The sequence below is a fragment of the Carassius auratus genome, chromosome 40 (genome assembly GCF_003368295.1).
Source record: "Carassius auratus strain Wakin chromosome 40, ASM336829v1, whole genome shotgun sequence".
Taxonomy (NCBI): domain Eukaryota; kingdom Metazoa; phylum Chordata; class Actinopteri; order Cypriniformes; family Cyprinidae; genus Carassius; species Carassius auratus.
The window spans coordinates 14891336-14911321 of record NC_039282.1 but is presented as its reverse complement, the minus strand read 5'-3'; the positions used below and the strand labels follow the sequence as shown (position 1 = coordinate 14911321).

General features: G+C 37.2%; 1 protein-coding gene across 3 annotated transcripts in view; it reads left to right on the top strand.

The window, feature by feature from the left end:
• LOC113058674 (neurofibromin-like) overlaps positions 1–19131 on the top strand; it is a 69542-nt gene extending 50411 nt beyond the window's left edge. The window contains exons 36-59 of one of the 3 annotated variants that reach the window (XM_026226802.1): positions 511–943; positions 1695–2035; positions 2404–2606; positions 3200–3393; positions 3592–3732; positions 5079–5358; positions 5955–6169; positions 6345–6406; positions 6518–6659; positions 7532–7633; positions 7854–7994; positions 8146–8272; positions 9296–9427; positions 9513–9648; positions 9767–9933; positions 10024–10146; positions 10278–10396; positions 10615–10715; positions 11483–11625; positions 11817–11863; positions 13680–13896; positions 14346–14423; positions 14911–14964; positions 16465–19131. In XM_026226802.1, coding sequence (XP_026082587.1) covers positions 511–943; positions 1695–2035; positions 2404–2606; positions 3200–3393; positions 3592–3732; positions 5079–5358; positions 5955–6169; positions 6345–6406; positions 6518–6659; positions 7532–7633; positions 7854–7994; positions 8146–8272; positions 9296–9427; positions 9513–9648; positions 9767–9933; positions 10024–10146; positions 10278–10396; positions 10615–10715; positions 11483–11625; positions 11817–11863; positions 13680–13896; positions 14346–14423; positions 14911–14964; positions 16465–16607 — 3841 coding nt within the window. In that variant the 3' untranslated portion in view covers positions 16608–19131. The remainder of the gene's footprint in view (positions 1–510; positions 944–1694; positions 2036–2403; positions 2607–3199; positions 3394–3591; positions 3733–5078; positions 5359–5954; positions 6170–6344; positions 6407–6517; positions 6660–7531; positions 7634–7853; positions 7995–8145; positions 8273–9295; positions 9428–9512; positions 9649–9766; positions 9934–10023; positions 10147–10277; positions 10397–10614; positions 10716–11482; positions 11626–11816; positions 11864–13679; positions 13897–14345; positions 14424–14910; positions 14965–16464) is intronic. The other 2 variants (XM_026226801.1, XM_026226803.1) reach the window with 2 other exon arrangements.
• The last annotated feature ends 855 nt before the right edge of the window (positions 19132–19986 follow it).

The following is a 19986-nucleotide window of genomic DNA, read 5'->3' as shown; positions in this document are numbered from 1 at the left end:
GTTAAAAGAGGTTTTAATAAAAACATTAACAAAGACTAATGAGTAGTTTGCTCTCCTGCCTACTGTTTTCCAAACTCTTAATTACACACAAGCTTTAGAGGTAATTGGTGAATTAATAAGTACTTACTAAAGTGTATTTTGAGCCTTTCTAAGAGACTTCTCTGGAGAGGGAGAGCTGGAAGATGAAGAGCAACGACCTGAAGCAATGAGGCTTGATATATTGTGAATCACTTCCTGTCCCCCACGCTTGATGTTATTTTGGTGGTCTTCAGTTGAGATGCTGTTGACCTGTGGTCACATCAATAGAAAACGGTTATATTTTTGATACACTGCTTGCCATTTTGTTTACACTATTAAAAGTTTGCCATTTAAGGCAATTGGCACAGACTGCTCATGTTTTAAGTATTTGAAATGACGATCGCATCATTGTTTTTGGCATATATATGCACAGTGCATCGTATTTAGAAGCAAAAACAAATTCAAATTCAAACTATAGTTATTTGTCTTTAGGTTCAAAACTGGACAAATCAATGGTGATCTTCTGATCTATCACGTCCTTCTGACCCTCAAGCCGTACTATGCCAAGCACTACGAGATCGTAGTAGACCTCACCCACGTGGGCCCCAGTAACCGCTTCAAGACGGACTTTCTATCAAAGTGGTTTGTGGTCTTTCCAAACTTTGCCTACGAGAATGTGGCTGCCGTGTACATCTACAACTGCAACACCTGGGTACGAGAGTACACCAAATACCACGAGCGACTACTGACCGGCCTCAAGGGGAGCAAGAAGCTGCTGTTTATCGACTCGCCTGCACGTCTGGCTGAATACATCGAACCTGAGCAGCAGAAGCTGCCTGCAGCTACCTTGGCCCTGGAAGAGGACCTCAAAGTGTTCCACAATGCCCTGAAACTGGCACACAAGGACACAAAGGTGTCGATCAAGGTAAGAGCTTATGGATGTGCAAAACTTGACCCAAGTGTTATTTGGAAGGCAGTTTATTATACCAGTATTTTCTAGACTGGGCAGGGATGCACCCATAATAAAGCCCAATTAGAATTTTCACGTCATTCTATACCTTTCTAAATACATTTATATAGTAAATGAAAAATAAATAATACAGAGCCTTGCATATGACATGTGAACAAAAATAGATTTATCTTGGCCAATAATTAAGAATTATCACAAAATAAGTTTTATTAATTCAATCCCTCTGTTTAGTTAAATAGCGGCCACAAATTAGGATTTTGTTCCCATGTTTTATGAATTTGTGGCTAGGTTTTACTAATTTGTTCTATTATTTTGATTTGAATTAAAATGAGGGAACAAATTCTTCAGGTGTTCATGATAGACATACACACACACGTGTGTGTGTGTGTGTGTGTAGATATATATATATATATATATATATATATTAAATTTTTTTATTTTTCCCATGTAATATGCTAGGCTCTGTAAAATAATGTTAAAATAAAATAAATAAATGTAAAAATAATTATCTTCCAACGATACAAATTAATTTAGGCATCACAACATTGCATTATACAATATAAAAATGAATATTCATTTTGCTAAAGATTTAAGTGTTTTAAATTATTAGTGTTTTTAAAATAACTTAAATAATAACATAGTGTAAATCCCAGAGTTTTAGATTTATTTTTATTTTGTATTTTTTTTTTGGGCCCATTCTATCTAGGTGGGATCAACAGCTGTTCAGGTCACCTCTGCTGAGCGAACGCGTGTCCTGGGACAGCCCGTTTTCCTGAACGACATATACTATGCCTCAGAGATCGAGGAGATATGCCTGGTGGACGAGAACCAGTTCACACTGACCATCGCTAACCAGGGCACCCCTCTCACGTTCATGCACCAGGAGTGCGAAGCCATCGTTCAGTCCATCATCCACATCCGCACACGCTGGGAGCTCTCCCAACCGGACTCCATTCCCCAGCACACCAAGATCAGGCCCAAAGATGTTCCTGGCACCCTGCTCAACATCGCCCTCCTCAACCTGGGAAGCTCTGACCCCAGTCTGAGGTGAGAATCATTGCACTTGGCCTGGCATCTTGGGGGATTGAGTTTTAGGCAATGCTCAGGCTGTTTTTCAGCCTAACAACTTGATCGTTTTGGGTGAATGGACTAATGCATCCCACTGTTTTTGTTATGACAATGAACCTTTTATTTGCAGGCTTCTGTCTTTGTTTTGGTGAACTGGTTAGAAATGCTCATACTACTCCGTTGTGTCTTTTAGTTCAACTGGGACAGCTCTTGAACTTGCATCCTACAGTTAGAACCAGGCAGAACCTGTCGAAAAATTTAATATCTCTTGAATTTCTGATGTATTTGTTAAAGTAAATCAGTGCTTCTGAAAATGACTTGCTCTTAACTAAAAACTCCTTCAACAGGTCAGCTGCGTACAATCTCCTTTGTGCCTTAACCTGCACCTTCAACCTGAAGATTGAAGGTCAACTCCTGGAAACATCTGGCTTGTGCATTCCAGCCAACAACACCCTTTTTATTGTGTCCATTAGCAAAACGCTAGCAGCTAATGAGCCCCACCTCACTCTGGAGTTCCTAGAAGAGTGCATCTCAGGCTTCAGCAAGTCAAGTCAGTGTCACATGCAAACAAACAATCATCATTCTCCACAAATGTGCTATTGTTCAAAAGGTTGTTGTCAGTAAGTTTGCTTTGCTTTTATTTTAAAAGAAATGGATACTTTTATTTAGCAAGGATGCATTAAATCTATTTAATGTGACAGTGAAACTTTTATAATGTTCTTTTGAACTTTCAGTTCATCAAAGAATCCTGAAAAAATGCATCACTGTTTCTACAAAAAACATTAAGCAGCACAACTTAACAATAATTATAAAAAACCTTTTTGAGCACCAAATCAGCATATCAGAATGATTTCTTTAAGGATCGTGTGACACTTAATACTGTAGTAGTAGTAGTGATGCTCTTTGTCATTACAGGAATAAATTACATTTTAAAATGCTAAAATAGAAAACAGCTATTTTACATTATAATAAATTTATATTCACAATATGAGGCTTGGTGAGCATGAGAGACTTCTTTCGAAAACGGTACTGACCTCAAACTTTTGAACAGTAGTTACAAAATAAGTGAGTGGCCATTGCAAAATACCATTTTTTGTGTCATATGTTACAAAAATGTTGTGTGTCTCCTGTTGTTTGGTTTAGGTATTGAACTGAAGCATCTGTGTCTGGAGTATATGACTCCTTGGCTGCGTAATTTGGTGCGCTTTTGTAAACACAATGACGATGCTAAACGGCAGCGTGTCACGGCTATCCTGGACAAACTCATTACTATGACCATCAATGAGAAGCAGATGTACCCCTCCATACAGGCGAAGATATGGGGCAGCTTGGGGCAGGTAGGCCTTTTAAACCACTTTAAAGTTTCTCCCAATTTCATTTTGTGAGCTTATTCCATCCAGAAAGTTTCAAACAGGCATTACAATGACAAATGCCTTTGAACTCCAACACCCCTCTATATTTCTATAGTAATTCAGCCCATGTCCTTAGAAACTCTAAGTCAGCACTTAGAGAATGCACTGTTTTTACGTTTATAGATCACAGACCTGCTTGATGTGGTGTTGGATAGCTTCATAAAGACTAGTGCTACCGGGGGTTTGGGATCCATCAAGGCTGAAGTGATGGCAGACACAGCTGTAGCTCTGGCTTCAGGAAATGTCAAGCTGGTGTCCAGCAAGGTACTGGTCACCATATTATATGAATTTATGTTTTTAATATGTTATTTAATATGATGCTGTTCTTACGATATAATAGTAACAGAGCTTTTCAGTCAGGTTGTACAGAAATATTAAATCCTGCTGCATTGCTGATGTGCATTGAATGATTTACAGCATGGAAAATGCAACCGAACCAAAAACGAAATGTACCTTTTTTCTTCAAACTGTAGTAACAGAATATGCAGTAATGTTGTAAGCACTGATGCTATTGGAGCTAATTGCTACTTTTAATTATTTATAAATAATTTTGAATCCCAAGATGATGACTGAAACTGCTTCAGTTACATTGCATACACATTTTTGTATAATTTCATTCAATTTATCTGTTGAAACGTATACCTCCTATATAAAATCATAGAATATTAAATTGTAATTGCATCATTCAAACCAGTTTTATTTCTTGTTAGCATATCTTTAAATGTCTTATAGGTCTTTTAGGTAACTTTCTAGCCATTAACACACTTTGAAACCGATATCGACTTACCGCTTAAAGTGTTTCTGGCTCTCGTGTTCCTGAATCATTCCTCTTGTGTTATTATCCCGGTTGACTAGCTCTTCTACCCAACATCTATTATCCTAAGTGTTCTGCACAAATGCCCAGTAAGTATGTGTGCGCACAGACAGACAATCGTTAGCCATCGGGGCAGTCGCTCCTATTATATGGGCAACTGTTAGTCATTATGCTCAATGGACGTCATTGTCAGACACCAACATTGAGAATTCGATAAGTTAAGCGTCCTTGGTCTTTATTATTCTCGATTGGCGCAGTAAACATAACCAAATACTTTCTGCTATTTTACACTAGTTGAAGATGCTCAACTGTGCTAAAAAGCCAAATATTGTTTGGTTAACGTGTGCCAGCCACTGCTGATGTCACAGCGGGCAGCACAAGGACAGGCTTTGTCCAGCTGTTTCGTCTGCTTGTCTAAGACTCGTATAGCAGCCAGACTCTGAGGTTAAAAGAGGGACCAAGTATAATCTTATTGAGAGAGCAAATGATGTTTAAGTGCATGTCACCGAGTCAAAATAAAAGGCACATTGTCTACATTCTATTTTGTGTTGGAGTAGTTTCTAATTTAAGGTTTGTTTGAAATGATAAATTATGCTTTCTGTAAAGAGTCCAGTCATTTTTTCCAATATGGAGAGCTTGAATTCGCTTTTAAACCGCTTCAGTGATATTGCATGTTTTTTTGTTCAGTTTAGCACACTATTTGAATATTTAGTTTTTTTCAGTGTCCAGTTAAAGACAAATAAAACTGAAATTTGTAATGGAACAAAAAAAATTCCTTTATTAATTTGTCTGTCAGGTGATTGGCCGAATGTGTAAGATCATCGATAAGACGTGCCTGTCCCCCACTCCCACCCTTGAGCAGCACCTGATGTGGGATGACATTGCCATCCTGGCCCGTTACATGCTCATGCTCTCCTTCAACAACTCTCTGGACGTGGCCGCTCATCTGCCCTACCTGTTCCATGTCGTCACCCTGCTGGTGGCCACCGGCCCGCTGTCCCTCCGAGCCTCAACACATGGCCTCGTTATCAACATCATTCACTCGCTCTGCACCTGCTCACAGCTCAACTTCAGCGGTGAGAAATAACTCCCAGACAATGAGGGCTTTAAAGGAATAGTTGACCCAAGAATGAAAATGAGTCAAATGTAGTCACCTTTAGGCCATCCAACATGTATGAGGTTGTTTGGAACAGATTTGGAGTAATTTAGCGATGCATTACTTGATCACCATAGCCTAGTGAATGGGTGCCATCAGAATGAGTCCAAACAGCTGATAAAATCACAATAATCCACAATTAATCCACATGATACAGTGTGTGTATGTGTATATATATTTATATGTATATATATATATATATATGTATATGTATATATATGTGTATATATATATATGTGTATATATATATATATATATGTATATGTGTGTGTAGGTGTGTATATATATGTATATGTATATATATGTATATGTATATATATGTATATATATATATATATATGTATATGTATATATATGTATGTATGTATATATATGTGTATGTATGTATGTGCTACATGGGAATGTGCTCCTTACATTATTATGCAGTATTCCTGATTTATTGTTTGCTAGACACTAAGTTGTTTTATTGGAGATGATCGGTCTGATTCTCTGCTGTTCTGGTTTTTGCTTCTGCAGAGGAGACTAAACAGGTGCTGCGTCTGAGTCTGACGGAGTTCTCCCTGCCCAAGTTCTACCTGCTGTTCGGCATCAGTAAGGTCAAATCTGCGGCGGTCATCGCCTTCCGCTCCAGCTACAGAGACCGCTCGTTCTCCCCCGGCTCCTATGAGAGAGAGACCTTTGCCCTGTCTTCCCTGGAAACGGTTACAGAGGCTCTTTTGGAGATCATGGAGGTTAGTTACATGCATTGTGTATTACGAACGTGCGGCGTATAGCCACAGTGTTTCGCTGGTGCTGTCATTTTAAAGTATAGGTAATCTTTTTAAATAATCATTTATGAGTACATACTACTTATGCCTTGAAGTCTTTTATGTACATGTTATTTAACCAATCATTGTTTTTCCCCAGGCCTGTATGAGAGACATTCCCGGATGCAAATGGTTGGATCAGTGGACTGAATTGGCACAAAAGTGTGTTGAAAACATTACATTTAATAAGAGTTTTGTGATGCAGTAACAACTGAAAATCACAGTACATTCACATCTAATTAATAATGAATTGTACTTTCTTGTCTTGGATAGGTTTGCATTCCAGTATAACCCATCTCTCCAGCCACGGGCGCTGGTTGTGTTCGGTTGCATCAGTAAACGTGTGACTCATGGACAGCTCAAACAGATCATTCGTATTCTCAGTAAAGCAAGTCCTCTGCTCAGCATTGATCGGGTTAGCTCTATCTGTTATTCTCTCTCGGAATACCTAAATTTAGGTTTTTCTTGATAGAATCTTCTCTGACATTTTTGATAAAGTTCTTTAAATACAATAGCCATGCACCATTTAGAACACAATAAGAATCCAGTACAATTTTTTTTTTTTATATGAGGTTTTCAGCTGAAAGCAGAATTCTTTAAATTAACTGAGGTAGAATTCAATTTCATATACATTTTTTATGAGTTTTTACGTCCACACACATTAAATATTATTATTAATCAGTGTTTAAAATGCAACTTATTAAAATTGTGCATGCGATTTATGTGTATGTATTTATATTTAGGAAATAAGGTCACATTAAGTGAACATTAAAACTGTAACTTTTAAATTATATTTAAAAAAATATATATTTTAATTTTTTTGTAGTAGTATTTCACAATTTTGTACTAAATGCAACATGGCGAGACTTCTTTTTAGGAAAAAACAAAAAAAACTGACCAACTTTTGAATTGTAGTGTATTATGTAGTCTATAAATTAAGATGCCCACATATTTTTTTTTAAACAATTATCTACAAACATTATTTTTGCACAACTAAAAAATCTATTTTGATAACCCTGGAAATGTATACAATATTGAGTCAAGTTTAGAGAAATGTATTTAATCAGTTAATGGGAAAGTCAAAAGGCATAATGTATAAATGCATCGAGATTATGGACAACTTTTATTGTAGTATTGTGACTATATCTTGCCTGGAAATAGTGAACATTTGGGCTACATGCAGTGCGTTTGTGTGATCTAGGTCTGTGCTGAATGCAGTGCAGTGCTAGTCTAACAGCTGGAGTGTCATTCACTCATATTTGTCTGATTAATACTGTTCTTGCACAGGGGCTGGAGAGCTGCTTAAAGGGGCCGGATAATTACAACAGCCAGGTTCTCATTGAGGCCACCGTCATCGCTCTCACCAAACTACAACCTCTCCTCGATCAGGTGCAGTCATGTTGTATGCTGGATTCAATTATTAAATCATCAGCAGTTTGTACCACTGATGTAATACTACTGTAGAATTGTTTTTGTTTACTTCTCTCAGTGTATACATATGAGATATTTAAGGGTCAATCTATTTGAAAATAGCTTTGCGATTCAGTTTGGTGGTGCAGAAATTCCACACTTGACTTATTAATAGCTTTATGTGTCTGATGATCCGCAGGACTCTCCCATGCATAAAGCTCTGTTCTGGGTGGCTGTGGCTGTGCTTCAGTTGGATGAAGTGAATCTGTACTCTGCCGGTACCGCTTTACTGGAGCAGAACCTGCACACACTGGACAGCCTCCGGGTGTTTAATGATAAGGTACCCGGCTAAAATCCACATTTAGACAACCACAGACGTAAAACATGTTTCAAAACTCTTGATATTACTGTTAGTGATAGCTAAAATATCAAGGTAGATTGTAAAACTCTTGAGCAGTTATCTTGATAAAAACATTTTCACCCCTTTATAGAGTCCTGAGGAGGTCTTCATGGAGATCCGGAAGCCTCTGGAATGGCATTGTAAACAAATGGACCATTTTGTGGGACTCAACTTTGCCTCCAACTTCAACTTTGCATTAGTTGGGCACTTGCTTAAAGGTAATGATGAAAAGATCAGCCGATCACACTATAGGATAAATATTTGCATTTAGAATGTCTATTGGCTGCATTGTACAAATGAATAAAAAATCAGTGTAAACATGCATTTTATTTTTGTTTATTTTGACTTGAAACTAATTTTGGCCAACTGTCTCTGATGGAGGATGATAATAATAATAAAATCGGTTTCTATGCTTATTTATTTGATTTAATTTCATATGATTTTATCTCATAATCTTGGTTAAATATTTGACTCAAAACTAATCTGGGCCAATTCTTCAGCTGGATAATAATAATAATAATAATAATAATAATAATAATAATAATAATAAATCGGGTTCAAAATGCAAATTTTATTTTGTTTAAATTTTATTTCGTGTCATAATCTGATTTAAATTTCTGACTCAAAACTAATCTGGGCAGGTGTTATCAGAGGGATAATAATAATGATAATAATAATAATAAAGTAAATCAATAAAATATCCATGTCACAGCTGATTTATTTATAATAATTCACTATTCTAGGTTGACATTTATCTGTTACTGTTGTATAAATAGACTAAGGCCCCGTCCGCACAGAGACGCGTTTCGCAGTATACGCATTAATTTTGGATCGTATAGGCATTTCTTCCACACGGATCCGGCATTTTTGGGAGGGTGAAACTGATATTTTTTTTTTACCCGGATCCCAGGTTGGATAAATTTGTAAACGCAGCCTTTTCATGTGGACAGGGAGTCCGTGTTCTTTCTGAAACGATGATGTCATCAGCCCACGTCTCCTCCCTAGTCAGACACCGCTATGTCACGCAACAGCAACAAAAACACGAGGGGGAAAAAAAGATTGGCTTTGTGTGGACGTAGCCATATTCATGTACTGAGCAGCTTTAAAGATATACATTTAGCAAGGTGTTTTTTTATAATAAATAAAAACATAAAATAGAGAACGCTAGAAAAGAATTGTTGCTGGTTGTTTGCTGGTTATCTGTGTGTCTGGTTCCTCATATTTGTCTTTTCTTCTTGTAGGCTACAGGCATCCTTCTTCCACCACTGTGGCGAGGACAGTCCGTATCCTTCACACACTCCTGGGCCTTGTGGGAAAACACCGCAGCTGTGACAAGTTTGAGGTGAACACGCAGAGTGTGGCCTATCTGGCAGGTAAGTTAAAGCCAGCACAAGCTGTTTTAAAGCAGATTTGTATTTAAATTCAGACCGAAACATCTGGTGTATGTGTGTGTTGCAGCTTTGCTCACAGTATCTGAGGAGGTGAGGAGCCGCTGCAGCCTAAAGCACAGGAAGTCATTGCTGCTCTCAGACGTGGCCATGGAGAACTTTGCCATGGACGCGTACTCTGTGTACGACACCGAGTCTGGATGCAGGTGAGAATTTTTCATTAAACCGGTTTGAATGGCCTGTTTGCAACCCCACTGTATTGATTTTTTTTTTATTACTTTTTTTTTTGTTGCTTGTTGATTCTCACGCTCTTTTATGTGTCAGGCTTCTGCGTGAAAACCAGCCCTGGGCTTCTCCAAAAGTGTCAGAGCACAGTCTTGCACCTCCGTACTCAGCCATGGGGCAGACCAGCCTTCGCCCGCGCAAATCCATGAGCGTAGACATGGGCCAGCCGTCACAGGCCAATGCGAAGAAACTTCTGGGTACAAGCGGTCTGATGTCTTCATTCTCTCAAAGCAGCTCTCAAACATGCTGTAGCTTTACTTAAGCCTTATACTTAGGTGGTTTTATTTCTATTCTAGGTACTAGAAAGAGTTTTGATCACCTAATTTCGGACTCAAAAGCCCCGAAGAGACCAGATATGGAGACAGGCATCACCACTCCTCCAAAGATGAGACGGGTTTCTGAAAATGACTACGAGATAGGTGATAGGTTTTTCTACAATTATGAATCAAATGTGTTATTCTGCAGGCCAGTACTAATCTATGTGCAATAAAAGAACATTAGGCTTAGAAATGAGAGCGGTTGAATCGCCAACACCTCTTCTTCATTCCAGAAACTCAGCGAATAGCCAACTCCCATTTGCGCAAAGTTTCTGTGTCTGAGTCCAATGTCCTCCTGGACGAGAACGTTCTCACAGATCCGAAGATCCAGACGCTGCTCCTCACTGTACTGGTGCGTGCTCCACACTACTTTTCTTAGCACTTGAATTTGTGCTTTAAATCCTCCAGCATGTGGAATTACCTTTGAAAATGCTGAAATTATTGAATGTTTTATGTATTATGTATGTTGCCGTTTCTTTATGTGTAGCACCAAAATGTTGATTCATTTCCTTTCTCCATCTATAACTGTATGCACCGTTGTATAGCAAAGTATTGTTTTTTTAATTATAGGCAACATTGGTGAAATACACCACGGATGAGTTTCATCAGCGGATCCTTTACGAGTATTTGGCGGAGGCCAGTGTGGTGTTCCCCAAGGTCTTTCCAGTAGTGTGAGTGTCTACAACATGACATACCAATACATCACACTCAGTCAGTCAAGATCCATTAGTTTCCCATATTTCATGAGATTCAGGTTTAAATGTTGACCTGAATGGAATGTTTTTGAAGCAACATCATCAACTCGCACTCACGTCATTCCAAATCCACAAGATTTGTCCATATTTTTAATGAAAGTAAAGATTTGTCCTCCACTAAACGTCTATTCACCCAAAACTTATGCTTCAAAAACGTTTGCAAAATGTATAATCAATTTCTTCTGAAGAGACACGATAACTTTATATGATGAGCGCATTTAATTCAGGCTTTTATTCATGTATAAACAGGGATTGGCAAACATTTTTGTATGTAATTGAAGTGTGTTTTTTTGCATACACCAGATACGGAAACAATGTCATGCCCCTGTTTTTATTCATTCCGGAGTTTAATTCTTGATGAAATCTAAGGAAAGTGTACAGCAAATGATTCATACTACTCCCTAATCACTAATCATCAAAGCGATGCATTTTTATGAGTGTATTTGGCCAGAGTACTACATATAAAGCCACATTTTCAAACATTAATCCACTAGCAAATAGAGATTTGAAGATTTTGGTGTTTTGTACTATACCAACCTAACAAGCTTTTTAAATCAACTTAGATAATCTACACTAATTAGCTTTTGCAACATGCTTGAAAATGATCTTTTGTTTGTTGTTTATTCAGTTTTGGCTCTGTAGTTTGACATCCATTTTTCCCTTGTCGTTTTTATCCATTAAAGCCACAACCTGCTGGACTCCAAGTTAAGCACCGTCCTTTCCATGTGCCAGGACCCCAACCTCCTGAACCCCGTCCACGGCATCATTCAGAATGTGGTCTATCATGAGGAGTCTCCTCCTCAATACCAGCCGTCCTGCTTACAGAGTAAAGCCAATCTCTTCAGTCATTTATTAACAGATTTCTCAGCAGATGCTTTCTTAATTGTCTAAAAAAATATATATGAATTTAGTTCTATTATTGCATATAATTAAATATTTTAATTGATTGAGTTCAACTTCGGATGTCTGACTGATTGCCTTTTTTATTTTCTGCTGTCACCTCTCTCTGTCTCACAGGTTTCGGTTTCAACGGGCTTTGGAGGTTTGCCGGGCCCTTTACTAAGGTATGATTAGCTGCTCCTATAAACACTTGTCATTTTCCAACACATTGCTGTGAAGAAATTGTGTGCTGTGGTCTCTCTGCAGCCTCCAAGATTTATTTACCAAAACGGCTTCCCCCAAACATCTCCCACACTCATCCTGTGCCCTCTGCCCTGCTTCTCTCCCACAGTTCTGCAGTGGTTTTAAATAGGTGTCAATGACAGGGATGTATATAGCTCATTGTTTCTATCTGTCTTGTCAGACCAGTAATTTAGTTTTTTTTACTTGCCCTGCCAATATTTTCACTGTGATGTGTTACAATAGCCCCTTTCACACTGCGATTCCGGAAAATACACGGGTAATGTGATCCCGGGTCGCTAGATTTTTCAGTTTCACACTGCCAGTGATTACCAGTGATATGTGCGTGCATTCACACACAACCCGTAAAGGTCCTGCAAAGACACGTGACATCAGGATGTGACGTGTAATGTATGAGTGTAAAAGCTTGGCATGTTAACTTTCACTGAAGCTAGCAAACGATCTCAGTCAAATTTCTTTAATGATAGTTACAGCCAATATGGGGGGGAATAAGGGGTATTAATCATTACTGCTTATTTTGACCACAGAAAATCCTCAAGATCTAAATTATTCCAGTCATTACTATGGAAGAAAAATAATGACAAATGTCTTTAAAAACAAATATGTTGAATTTCACTAACTGAAAAAATAATGCATTGCATTAACAGTGCTTGTGTTTTCAGGACTTGCATTTTTAAGGGCTGAAAACATCTCAACATCTTTCTTCCATACATAACATGTTGTCACTATTGCTCATACTCAATGTTAGAATAATAATGACGAAACGGGTGAAAAATATATCAGTCCCTCCAGAAAAACGCGATTATGCGATCGCTTGATTTAATGCATAATCAGCCAAAGGCCGCGTGTTTATGCGGGGTCGCATTTTTTCAAATACGCCGCTCTTTTGCCGCATAAATTTGATCGATTTCAGGAAGCAAAATATGCGGGGCTAGCATGATTTCATAATCCCTGTATTTTCGTTGCAAAAAACACATATATCTTAGCAGAAAGTTGAAAAATTTTGCGTTTACTTCACACAAGTAAAGCGCCATTTTCCCTCATTGCCATGGGAACCTTATGAAGTGACGTAATTACGCGACGTGAACATCCTCTGCAAACCCAGCGGTGAAACTTGAAGCGTGCAAATCATTCTTATTTGCCAACAAAAATAAGCACAAAAGAAAGCGCGAAGCAGTTTCCCGATTTCTTACATGATAGTGAAGCCAAATTATATTGCGAGAACTTGTGAAAACTGCGGTTTGATGAAATAGAGAAAAAAAAGGTGATTCCCCCAACACCCCCTTCTCACTAGGCTACTAAGACTGTTGTAGTTTCATTCAGAAGTTGATGCAACTTTACACTTGTAAGATTGCACTTTTTTGTTACAGAACAGTACTAAAAACTTAGTTGTAATTATATTAGTAGTATGTAAAATATTAACGTTGCAGTAAGAGATTGCAACTAAAATATTCTGTGATTTAGTATGCTCGCTTATCATTGGAAGTAATAAGAAATTACTCTTTACGTTAAGGTAGTAGCCTAGTGAGAAAAAGTTCACGCAATTTCATCGCATAAAATTGCTAAAATATCCCGCATATTCCATCGCATTTTTAACGAAAACGTGCCGCCAAATCAAGGATTTTTGCCCGCAACAATCACAAGAAAAATCCGCGTTTTTCTGGAGGGACTGATATGTGCCATATCTAGGGACTGGAATATGTTAAATAAAGCTAAATCATTAATAATTCTCTCCAACAGCAAACCCAAATTCCAGACTATGCCGAGCTCGTGGTTAAGTTCCTAGATGCTTTGATCGACACTTACCTTCCTGGTATTGAAGAAGAAGGAGGGGAGGAGTCTCTGCGCACTCCCACCTCTCCGTATCCCCCCACGGTCCAGAGCCAGCTCAGCATCACGGCCAACCTCAACCTGTCCAACTCCATGACGTCTCTCGCCACCTCACAGCACTCCCCAGGTCAGTGCTCACTTCCTGCATTACACACACACACACACATGTAGACACAAATGAGTTATTAGTCACTCACATAACTTCACACGTCGTATCTTTCTCAAACTACTCACACTTGCTCACGTAATTTCATGCGATTACGTGAGTGATGATAATGCTAACACATATAATGTCGTTGCGAAATACCCTAGCAAGAAAAAATAACACCGTGACAGCTCTGTTTGGAAATGAGCTGCATTTGCGGTTGCCACTTTTCTGTCTGCTTTCATATCTCAAGACCTCTAAAAGTGTCACCAGTTGACGGTTTCTTGGGCTCCGCTTCGAGATTTAGACTAGACCGTACAGGGCTTTGACTGTGGTTGTGTGTGCATTTGACACCTTTGCTTTGCGTTTGTATCTTCATTAACCTCACTGCATTCTGTCTCCTTTTCATTGGGAATGTGCTGTCGGTTCAGAGGGCCCTATAGTTTATAGACGGTCCCCAACTCTCTCCCATCCACGAACCACAGAGGAGGTGCCACCGAAAACAGCTGGTACAAACCTAAACTATAGAGCAGTGTTGGGCAACTAATGTCCAGTTCTATAGTTTGCGAACTGTGGTAACTTATTTAAGTGCCTATTTCTTGTCTTTTATTTTATTTATTTTTTTGAGTGGTGGCAGTGTTATAATATTTAGTTTAAATTGGCCATTAAAAAAATTCTATATGCATATATAGGTAGCAGAAGTCATTCGATGATCCAGCAACCACAAGTACATTCTCACTAATTTCTCCTTTGGATATGAGTTTAATCTGAATTTTGAGCTAATATCAATTACCGCTTAGCTTCAGTGTTCAGCAGAACTCTACTTGTGTTGGTCAGTGAAACGCAGTTATATATATATATCTGTAAGCTGCCATTTTTATTTTGATTTCCTGTTTCTTTCATTCATCTGTCTTTCCTGTCCTCTTTTGAGTTGTGAATGTGTCACTCATGTCTTTTTTTTTTCTTTCTTTTCTTTTCTACTCTCTCTGTGTGAAGCCTGTCTGCCTTGCTCTAAGTCGGCTGTATTCCCACCTCACCTCGTCCTCCCAGGTACTCATCGACCTCCCAAATAGCAATTGTTGAGTGTTTGAGTTGTTAATCTGCTGCTGGAGTCTGTAGTAGATGCTACTGTCAGATCAAAGCACGAGGAGCTGCTCTAACAGGAAGTGTGAAGAGAGATCACAAGGGCCTGATTACTTTTAGATAACCTTTGACCAAACTTGTTTGTCAGTTGTACCATGTTGATTTAAAAATACAGAGAGAAAGAATATATTCCATTTATTGTTATAAAAAATATGCGTTAAACATTAAACAAAGTTTACAAAACTGTGGTGTGTATAGATTAATGAAAAGCTAATAAATTAAATCAGGAGAATGTTAAATTAAATTAAAATATAAAAATAAAACACTTAATAAAAATATGAAATATTACCTACGTGTCATGTGTCCATGTGAATAATATGTAATAATGTTATTAATAAAAAAGTAATTGTCGTCTATTTATGAATTTTAAAATGTAATATAATCTAATTACTAGTACTTATTAATATTACATGTAATTGGTTACTACCCAGCAACCCAGTTTTTACACAAATATATTTATATTTGTTATTTTTGTAGGATAAAAATATTATGGTAAAAATATTTAAATTTGTATGATACAAATATTTGTATTATACTTATTAATTTTTTGTATAATAAAAAAAATATTCTATTTAATTGTGTGCTACTTTTATATTAGTATTTATTTTAGAATGTATTTTTATATTAAATATGTAATTTTTTATGTAGATATGATTAATTTATTGTTTATATATTTATAATTTTAAATGTGTATTTTTATATATAAATGTAATTAATAATTTGTAATAATGCATATATAATGTAATTAGTATTTCAAAAAAAAATTGTTTGATACATACTAAGGCAGTTTGATTATGTCTGTTGCTAAAAAACTTGATAATTTATCACACAACCTCTTTTTTCTTTGTTGTATATTTTGGCACCACAGTTTAGATTTAGCACCCAGCTAAATGCAATGCATCATAACCTCAAAGTTTAAAGCAGCATTGCCTTAAGTGTGAAATCTTCTAAAAGACATAAACCCAGTGTTAAACCGAGTGTAAAAAAAGCCATTTATAGTTTTTTTTTCTTCTTCTGTTTATTATAGGAAGTTTAAACATAGGAGAAAGATGTTGATATATACCTTCTAATAATTTACACAAGAATAACAGGCACATTTTAAAAGCACACTTATGTCTCTCATCACGAATGTTCACAGGATCCCTGCATGACACTTTCTCCTCTGTTATAATGTAGTGCACTGAGACACCTACTGTTCAATAAGTGCACTTACAGCCAGACTCCATGTCGAAGCATCCGTTTGTGAAGCCTAACCAAATGCTTTAATGTGTAAAAATATTTTTTACATTTGCTAAATCTAAATTAAGATTAAAACATTACCAGGAAGGTAATTTCTAGAATTTCAGGTTTTAAGTAAGAAATATGCAACATTTGCCAGTGGTGTTACATAACCTCTCTCTCCTGCAGGCATTGACAAGGAGAACGTTGAGATTTCTCCAACCTCGAGTCTCTCTACCGGTGGGCGAGCGCGACACGGGTCCGCCAGCCAGGTACAGAAGCAGCGCAGTGCAGGCAGCTTCAAACGACCAAGCATCAAAAAGATCGTCTGAGAAGACTTGAAGCATTTCTACCTACTCCGTGGCCACCGTTCTTCTCCACGAAACCTGTTTGCTTTCCGTCGTCCAGTTAACAAGGTTCCTGCATTGAAGTGTTGTGGTTTTTAATACCAGTCGAAGCTTGCCACACACTTGCCTAAGTGAACTACTTCGGGAGGATGCACTGAAAACTCTCCGGGTTGCACTCAATATCGAAAATGTCTTGGGACTTGACCACACTGAAATGCTAAATCTGTCCAGTCGAGGCGTCCACTCTTCGTTTTGCACAAACTTGAGACTATGTCCTCATCGACGTCTGAAAGAAACACATGAATGAGAAACTGATCTGATCAGCCACTACAGTAAACAGATGACAAACCCTGTGGAGACTCGCAGGATCATTATCCTGCTCTGGCATCTGGCCTTTTTCCATTTAGTCCCGGACCCGCTACGGGATGGACGCACGGCCTGTCCTGTCCTGATATCCACAGGCTTGAAATCTGGATCGCGATCCAAGATTATCTGTGTACTATACTATTGACGATAATAACAATCTCATGTTTTGGGTTCTTATTTTATCCATTGTGTGCCTTTGTCAGGGTTTTCAGCTGTGTATAGTTTGTAAAATAGGCAAGACCTGGCTAAGGAAGGGAAAACAGGTACTAATTATGAAAACGTGTTGAGGCTTTAACATTTACCATATTGTCTATTGGTCGCTACGGTGTAAACAGCACCATGTGACCATCAAATACGAGAATATCATATTGCAGCATCTAAATATTTATTCTGTAAATGGAGATCACATGAAGGTTTGCCTTGCGATCGTTATCATCAGTCGTCGAAGGAGCAGCGGATGAGTATGCAAACCTTATGTAGTTTTTATTCTTTTGTCCAAAAATGCACAAATCAAACACGACAATTTGGCATTAATATTCACGTTTTAGCATTGTCTCACTGTGGTGCAATATGTTTTTTTATTTGTTGCATTAAACACTATGTGTGTATACAAGTTGTACATGATTAAAGTGTGTGTTCAGGAAGTATCTGTGCATACCTTTTACCTTCCTCTGTTCCCGTCCCACTAAAAGCTCACATAGGGAACAGGAATCCCAATCCCGCCACAAGCTGACATAGTAAAATTGCACCAAAGACAAGTTTGCAATATTGTGGGGGGAAGCTGTTGTGAACTCCATTTTGTATATTTTTTATGTCTGTCTTGTCTATGTTGTATGCCTTAAATAATTATTTCTTCCATACAGTTCTCACTAACTTTGTAACTATGTTTTTGGCGTTTAATTTAATAGTTTTCTCACTCGCCGTTTAACCAGTGAATCGCAAAAATAACCACAATTGTGCCATTTAAGTTTGAATTAACATGCCATTAGCAGGGCTTCAGTGTATTAAATGTAAAATGGCCGTCAAAATTGAAGTGGGCGTTTTTTTTTTGTGCAATATGTTATCTGCATTATTTTTTTTTACTTTGTTCCGCAAATCTATGAGGAGAAAACGGTAGTGTACTTAGTAACAGACTCACAGTACATGATGCGTTTGCTTTCTTTGAAATGCTTATTAAAGGGAAATTGTATTACTGAAGAAGGGTACCTGCCAAATGTTTGAGGATGGGATATTTATGCATAATTGTAGTTTTGTGTTTCTGAAAAGATTGCATTGAAATACGCGAGTACCCGATGTTTCACACTTAAAATTGGGACCAAATCAATGTCATTCTTCCACTTCATTTGTAGATTTATTTAACATTTCCGTTGGTTTTACAACATACTATCCAGCGGATCCAAAAATTTACTTTTAATGCTGACTTGTGGTTATTTTGGGGCAGTAAGTATTTACAGTGAAATATCGTCCCAACAGCAGATTTTTGATGACAATGATTTATGATCAAAAATGAAGCTTGAAATTACTTGTCGTAATGGCCAATTTCCATCAATCCATTTCAAATTTACAGTTGTTCATATAAACTGAAAATATGAAGGAACATATATGACCCAATCGAGTGTTTGAAGTGTAAGACTTTTCTCTTTTTGAATCCATTACTCCGAATAACCAGAATATAACTCCTTTTTCTTGAATCTTCTATGTTGTTGCATTGCTACTACCAATCTAAAACTGACCTAATCTGATATGTCAACACTTTAAGACAATAAAGAAGGCACAGTCTTGACTGCCGTGATGGCGAATAGGACACATGACATGCCCCTAAGCCTTTTAAATTGCGTATGTAATTAAACGATCTTATGTACTCATCATAAACAGACTAAAAAAAGTGGTTTATTTTATATAATTCAAGATGTGTGTTTGTCTGATGCATATGCTACATTTTTAATTGCATTGGTCCTCTGTAAACAATGTATCTGTCACCTGTAAATATGTTTGTGTAAAATTGGAAGGTATATAAATACAAGTGTAAATATATGTGATATTGTATTACTTGCTTTTTTGTAAAGCGGTTAGTTGCTGTACATGTATAACATGGCAATTTAATTATACCAGTGTTCGTAATAAAAGTTTCCCTCTGTTACCATGCTGTCTAACATGTGGAATCAATTTTTACTATAGCGTTTTGTCTAGGTTTTATTAAATGAAAAAGAAATGTGTTCAAATAGCAAAAAGATACCTGTATCAGATGTTTATCATCTCAGAAACGTTTGAGTTGTCAAAAACTTGACTATAAACTCACTTTAAGAGCAATGTAATGAAATCTAGACGATGGGAGATACTTGAAATCTCATCAACTCTTAACAACTCCATTTAAAGTGATTACATTTCCACAATCTCTGATTCATCATGGTTTGGTTATGTAATGTTTCTGTTCATCCTGAATATATGAAAGAACAAAAGTACAATGCAACTGCAACCTCTCTGTTAAAAGCAACTTTGTTCACCAAATAAGTAAATCAAATACCAAAAAAGATACTTCTCAGGTTCAAAATCCACCTTTGGGAAGACCCAAATCTTTGACTTTGGAATCTGTTAACTATGAATTGTGAAAGTGTCATTTCGCAAGCTAAATAATCCATATTGATAATTTATATACCGGCATGCATTAAGGAGACTGACACATTTTACATATATGCATTTATATTTTATAGTAATATATTTTAAAATAAATACTGTGTAGTTCAGCAATTTCAGGCAGTTTTTAACCATTTTTTAATAGGTTTACTTAAATGTTCCATATATAGTCTAAAGAGGTCATAAGAACTGCATGTATAATTATACAAAAATAAAAAGGTTGAAATAATGTTTAAAATCGTTTTGGATAAATTATTGCGTATCGTACTGCTTGACGGGTAACAAATAGAACACTACTATGATTTTTTTTTAAATGTGGCCAACCTCCAGTGCTTTTTTTTTTTAAAGTCTTTATCATTTCCAG